Genomic DNA, 7,352 nt, shown 5'->3' with positions numbered 1-7,352 from the left:
TGGCGCTCTGTTTCAAAGGATAGAAGAATATTCCTTCAAGAAAAACAGGACACACAAGGTAAAACCAATACATAGAACGCAAAGCAAACAAGGCGGCATAACGCTCTTACATACGCTTGTGTTCATCTGATAGCATGCCCTTTTAATATTAAAAATAAAAATGCAGATGCTCAAATTTGCAACCTAGGGCTACACAAAAATCAAAATCGACAAATTAAATGAACTTAATGAAGTGATATAAACTAATAAACTACTTAAACCTTAGATCAGAGACGGATGAACAAGAAGTGGGAGCGGCTGGATCAGCAGACAAATGTCTCTGAATCATTAAAACCAGGATTTTCATTTCCTCAATTCCACAAAAAGCCAACTCATATGTTTCTCCGACCTCAGGAGCTGGATCCATTATCCTTCAGTCATGGGAATGACATTAGATCCTTGACTCCGTATCCTTTGAACAACAACAAGCTCTCCGAATACTTTTCCACTTCAAAAAACAAGCTCTTAGACTTGGTCAACTTCTGCACTTGGCAAGTAGCGATGTTGTAGGAATTCTTCCCACAAATAAGACGGCCGCCTCCATCAGTCTCACAATAGAATACGTTTTTCCACGAGTAAACACGGGCGTTGGAGCTGAATAATTTATACCCAAACATGCTTGAATTTCCCGAAAACCACATAGTCCATTCCCCCTTTTCCAGCACCCTTATGTTGGACCTTACAGAGGAAATACTGAAAATCGCTAGTGACTCCCCAAGAAGAAACAGGGCACTTGACGACTCTCTTTCGTTAGAAGCAAAGGGCAGCTCCGAAATAGTGAATTTTTCCTTATCAAAGTTAAAGGAAACGAGATGGGTTGATTTTTTCTGCTGGTTACTATTCTGATCTTGATCATTTCCAAGCCAGTGTGCTTCCCCTTTAAAGTAAGTCGCATTTGATTTATACCTGTCGCTATAACCCTTTAACAAAGGCTTAACATACGGAAAGTCAACATTCAACTTATTGTTTTTAACAGTCCATTGTTGATCACTGAGTGTATAAACTACTATAACATGCATATCGTCAGCTTGACCTTTTCCAAATTCGATTGCAACCACTTTATAATCGTTACTATTAGGGGCGAACCCAATAATATACATAGCAGAGGTGGTAAAAATGGGAAAAAGTGGGATTTTAGGAAGAATCAATGATTTGCGAATACAAGGGTTAAACAAGCTTAAATATCTCGTGTGAAATTTCACTAATAGCAGCCCATCACAAATCCCTGCGATATAAAACCGGCCATATAGCCAGTGTATCCTAAAAATACGAGAAGTCTTTCTAAAAGTGTTAGCCTGAAGAACAGTCGAAAAGCACTCTCTATATCCATCGAGTACCGATCCCTTGACAACTAAAAAGTTTTTATTCTTGTCGCAGTTAACACTGGTATGTTTAAGATGCATGGATATGAAATGTGGGTGATCAATAATCGAGCACCAATATTTACAGACGCATCTGAATTTCACTACGGTTTTGGCTGGCAAATTTGCGAGAACGTGAGTCAATATTTCCGGTGGCATATAAGACAGCAAGAAAATTGAGCTCAAATTTTCAGAGGCGGTTTGCAAAGTTTTGGCTTTCTTCTCGGTGTTCATTGTTTCCATAATTTTACAGGACTAAGTTTACGATCGAACAGTAAGAAATTGACGAGGGATAAATTACGGCGATTGGGTTAATTGGAGCTTGTAAAAGGATTTATACAAGATGGAATGATGGATGATTCAATGTTAGGTCAAATCTATTTTTCCTGGATTGGCCCAAAATTGTACGTAATTTTTAAGGTGCTTAAGGAAATACGACTCGGGTTACTAAACGCAATTTAATTGATACACCACTTTTAAGTTTCACTTTTTCATTCGAAAGGGTCAGGAATCGAATTCCCATTCGCAAGGGTCAGGAATTGAATCCGGCTAAATCAAACTTTAATTGAAACTAAACAAAAACACTTAAATATCTAAAGTTCTGTCCGATTTACTTTATTCTACAGTATTCGAAACGACACTACACTATGACCGTGTTTTATTATAGTAGTTATACATTACTCCGAATTATATTTTGTTGAAATAATTATTTTATAAAAAGATCTTTTTTTATAACTAATGTAATTATATGAAAATCATGTTACCAAAATTCTCTCTGTCCCATATAGTGTTACATTGTATGTGACACACCAGTTACCTTCGAACACATCAACAACTTTATATATTTGTTGTAATACTAGATTTCGTGCCCGTGTGTTGCACGGGTATCTAAATAGTTTTATTTTTAAATAAGCTTGCGAAAAATGTTAGTTCTTACACGTGAAAAATATATGTGTCATCGTTGAGTAACTTATGAGTTTAACATTTAATCTAATTAATTTATGAGAAATTTAATTTCAATTAGTCTTTGAGTTTGGTTAGTCTTATATAAGTCTATGTTATAGCCCATGACTCACAATTAGTAGAATTATATTAAAATAGTAGATAACATTAACAGAATACGATTAGAATATTTGAATGAATAATATGTTTCGAATGATCTTATTGTCATTTATTTGTTAGAGTCATACCCGAATTCAATCAACTTAAATTCCATCTTATTTCATAATCATTCAAATACCAAAAATATTAGTAATAATATAACAATTTCAACAACTAATTTTGCGTAGTGATGGATTTTACCTAAAGTAAAACAACTTATTGAAAAAGGGGGATAGTGGATTGATGATAGTGTGGTAAATGCATAAAGCAAGTGTATATCTACTTTAGTACTCAATGAATCCAAATAACAATAAATTTTATATCGTATGTGTCTCAATTATCATCAAATGAGACTATATAATAGGATGGAATCAACGGAATATCAGTCACTCATTACATCTTTCTTTTACTTGAGTACTTCGATTCATGGCCGTTAATGGTTGGATAATGTATGTGTCACTGTTACTAAACTAAAGTATTGATATTGATATAAACTTGTGTTAGAACACACTTGGTTGATGATGCCAAGTTTCTTTATGATTTAATTGTTTACCTCTTAGTAAGTTTTAGCAAATTGAAGCATCCCATGGTTGCTTAAAGAAGTTCAAGATGATCAAGGTGAAGGACAAGTCAAGCATGCCCATAGTCTAGAAGAAATGTTGTAAACGAGGTAGTTAAGCATAATTCCTTTACGCATTAGTTATGGCAAAACCATGCAACAGTTCATGAGACTGTTGCACCATGGTTTCTGGTACCAACGTATGGAGATCTTTTCGTGAAAACTCACAAGTGTTTGAAACTCTTTGAAAAGCTTTTTTTTATGTTTAAAACAAACACTATTTTAAGCTGAAGAACAAGAGGAATATGTTTGCACAATAGCCAATCTCTTTTTGTACAAGTTGCTTTCTTTATGCTAAAAACATGACTTATGTTTTTTGTGCTTTATGGGGAACACCCCTTTTATCTTGAAAGAAAAGTAACCATCTTGAGTCTCTCAAAGAATGTTTGCTCTGCATATTTCTAAGTCGAAAAACACACGCCGCAATCTTATGGGCGAGATTAAAGTAGTAATAAGACACTTCTCCTACATACTTCCTTTATCTATAAATAGCCAACTCATGTTTTCATTTATGGTAAGACTTGGAAAGAGCAATTCACTTTGTAAACACTTTGCAAAACTTTTCAAAGATTCAAAGCATTGTTCATCAATCATTTGCAAAACTTTTTTCGTTTTCAAAAGTCTTCAACGTTTTTCAAAGCCGTAATAATCTCCAAAGTACCGTTAAGCTAAACCGTTGCATAAACGAATATGTTCAATGATTCTCGTGTTTAGGTCTTAATTGTAATCTCCATGTTCTTAAGTGAACCACCGAGATTCGACTCAGAAACCGTTGAGATAGAACCTTAAGTCTTGAAGCGGAGTAGCCTCGAGCAAAGAGAAAGTCTTGAAGCGGAGTAGCTTTAAGCATTGCAACCGGAGTAGGTTGGCGAGTTATTTCATTGTAATGGTTTAGTTAAGTTTGAGTAAATTTCTAAACTAGCAATAAAATAACGGTTGGACGTAGGCTCCTGAGTAGGAGCCGAACCAATTTTTAAATACTGTCTTGTTCGTCTATTTACTTTCGTGTTCTCGTATCACTCCTCTTTTACACGTTGATCTCACTCTCAGTGCCGTGCAACAGTCTCTCATACTGTTGCATAGACCTGCTGTACCGTTTGTAAACTTACAACTCATTAAGTTTCTCAAACTCGTATTAATAGATACTACTTGTGTTAGTCATTAACCAAGTCGGGAGAAAATTTTAAAAGGTACACCTAATTCACCCCTCCCCCTCTTAGGTGTTTATCGTTCTTAACTCTTCAATTGGTATCAGAGCCTCGGCTCTTGATATTGGTTAAAACCAAAGAGTTGATCCCTTAGTTATGGACGATTCAAAACATACTAAGTATCCCATCTTTAAGGGAGAAAACTATGCCTGGTGGAAACATCGCATGGAGCACTATGTTAAAAGTACGGACTACGAGTGTTGGTTGATCATTCAAAATGGTCCCTTCAAAATTGAGGTGACTAATGCCGATGGCACTAAGTCTATCAAAAGCGAGGACAAATATGTTGAGGCTGATTATAGAAAGGTCGAGAAAAACTCTAAAGCCATGTCCATCCTTCAATATGGCATCGGTGAACAAGAGATAAACCGGATATCCGGTTGTGACTCGGCAAAAGAAATTTGGGACACCCTAAACCTTGCTTATGAGGGAACGTCACAAGTCAAAAAATATCGTGTTGATCTTCTCATGCAACAATATGAGATGTTCAACATGGGTAAAGATGAGTCAATTAATAGTCTGTCTTCTCGTTTCTCTAGTATTGTTAATGACCTCAAGAGTCTAGGTAGAAACTTTGAATCCGAGGATGTAGTACGTAAAATCCTTCGTAGCCTATTCGAAAAATGGCAACCAAAGGTTACGGCTATTGAGGAAGCAAAAGACCTCTCTTTGCTATCCCTTGATGAACTTATGGGCTCACTCATGGCTCATGAGTTAACTCTCATGAAGCGATCCGGTGAAAGCTCTAAAGGGAAAGGACTTGCTCTTTATGCTCTCTCAAGTGATGAGGAGGATGAAGATGATGAGTTTGCAATGTTCACCAAAAACATTGTTGGCATGATAAATGGTCGAAACTCTCAAAGGCCTAATAGCTATACTAACAAGCGACGCTTTCCCAAGAGAAAGTCTACCACCACTGTTGGTTGCTTCAAATGTGGTGACAAAGGTCACCAAATCAAAGAATGCCCAAAGTGGAATGACATTAAGTCTAAAGAAAAGCGTGAGTTTGCTAAAAGAGAATACAAAAGCAAAGTAATGACTTGCCATTTGGGGAATGTCGATTCGATGAGGACGATGTCCTCGAGGAAGAATTGGATGCCAAACTTAGTATCTCGTCTCAGTCAAGCAATGATGTTCCAAAGTCAACAAAGAAAGAAAATGTCAAATGTCTTATGGCTCATTCAGTGGACTCAGATTCAGATTCTGACCTTGAGGTTAATAATGAAGAGGATGATGAGGAAGACGATAACTTCGAAATTGGAATGATACGTCATGACATGGACCAAGTAGTGGAAGAAGCTGAACAACAGTTGGAGCCACTGTCACATGAGGAGGCTGACCAAAATTCAGGGGGAATTAACCCTCCCTCATCTCAAAATGAAGCTAGCTCATCCAGGGGGAATGAGGAGTGTAGTGAACCAAACACTAACCAAATTGAAACCAATCCACAAACACACTCACACAATATTCCCCATGCAACAGTTACTAACACTGTTGCATCAGAACCAAACGGAACAGATGAGGCCTCCAACATCATTGCTCCAAAGAAATGGAAACATCAAGGCTCTCATCCTCTATCAAACTTAACCAGTGACCTTACCTCAGGAATAAAAACCAGATCATCACTCCAAAATCACTGCGCTTTTGAAGCATTCATTTCACAAATCGAACCCACAAATATCACAATGGCATTAACCGACGAATATTGGGTCACGGCTATGCAAGAGGAATTGGAGCAATTTGAGAGAAACAAGGTATGGCATCTGGTCCCTAGACCCTCTCAGCGTACTGTAATTGGTACGAGATGGGTCTATCGCAACAAGCTTGATGATGTTGGAGAAATCTTAAGAAATAAAGCTAGACTAGTGGTACAAGGGTTTAATCAACAAGAAGGGATTGATTACGATGAAACCTTTGCACCAGTAGCTAGGCTTGAAGCCATACGAATGCTCGTAGCTTTCGCATCTCATATTGGCATAAAACTTTTTCAAATGGATGTTAAAACTGCTTTCTTAAATGGCTATCTTGAAGAAGAAGTTTTTGTCGAACAACCCCCGGGCTTTTTTAACAATGAGTTCCCTAATCACGTATTTAAACTTGACAAAGCACTTTATGGTTTAAAACAGGCTCCCCGAGCCTGGTATGATAGGCTTTCCAAATTTCTATTAGAAAATGGCTTTGTACGTGGTTCGGTTGATAAGACATTGTTTATCAAGTCACAGTCGGAGGAACTGTTGCTTGTGCAAGTATATGTCGATGACATTATTTTCGGTGCAACTAACAACATTCTTTACAAGTACTTTTCGGATCTTACGACTTCTGAATTTGAAATGAGCATGATGGGGGAACTTGGATTTTTCCTTGGTCTTCAAATTAAGCAAAATGAAAAAGGGACTATGATTCACCAACAAAAGTACTTAAAAGAAATGATAAGTAAGTTTGGGTTAACTAGCTCGAATCCTATGCCTACACCTATGATTGCCAAGCTTAATCTGGACAAAGACGAAAATGGTAAGAGTGTTAGTGAAAGGGTATATCGAGGTATGATCGGTTCATTGCTTTATTTAACCGCTAGTCGACCCGACATACAATTTAGTGTATGTGTGTGTGCTCGTTTCCAATCAAATCCTAAAGAATCACACTTCAAAGCCGTCAAACGGATTTTTAGGTATTTGATTGGAACACAAGGTTTATACCTTTGGTACCCAACTCATTATGACATTGATCTTGTAGGATTCTCGGATGCTTGATTATGCCGGAGTTCATTGGATAGAAAAAGCACATCGGGTATTGCCACCTTCTTAGGACCGTGCCTTATCTCATGGGCATCCAAAAAGCAAAATACCGTTGCTCTATCCACGGCCGAAAGTGAGTATGTAAGTGCCGCTCTTTGCTGTGCTCAAATTCTTTGGGTACGACAACAATTGCGTGACTACGGTCTTATTTTCGAAACTACCCCTATATTTTGTGATAATACAAGTGCTATCAACATCTCGAAAAATCCAATACAACATTCTAGGACTA

The 7,352-nt window shown here is 37.3% G+C and overlaps 1 protein-coding gene across 1 annotated transcript; it reads right to left on the bottom strand.

Annotated features, from left to right (window-relative positions):
- Positions 1–416: 416 nt before the first annotated feature.
- On the bottom strand, positions 417–1,643 carry LOC141587815 (F-box/kelch-repeat protein At3g06240-like). Its single transcript, XM_074409282.1, has one exon. It carries the CDS (start codon positions 1,641–1,643, stop codon positions 417–419), a length of 1,227 nt encoding a protein of 408 aa, XP_074265383.1.
- Positions 1,644–7,352: the final 5,709 nt, after the last annotated feature.

This window comes from Silene latifolia, chromosome 6, assembly GCF_048544455.1.
Source record: "Silene latifolia isolate original U9 population chromosome 6, ASM4854445v1, whole genome shotgun sequence".
Taxonomy (NCBI): domain Eukaryota; kingdom Viridiplantae; phylum Streptophyta; class Magnoliopsida; order Caryophyllales; family Caryophyllaceae; genus Silene; species Silene latifolia.
Note: the sequence above shows the minus strand (reverse complement) of the source record. Positions and strands in the feature narration are given on the sequence as shown.

Excerpts from the sequence above, each read along its gene's own strand:
- LOC141587815 (XM_074409282.1), bottom strand. The coding sequence starts at position 1,643 with ATGGAAACAATGAACACCGAGAAGAAAGCCAAAACTTTGCAAACCGCC.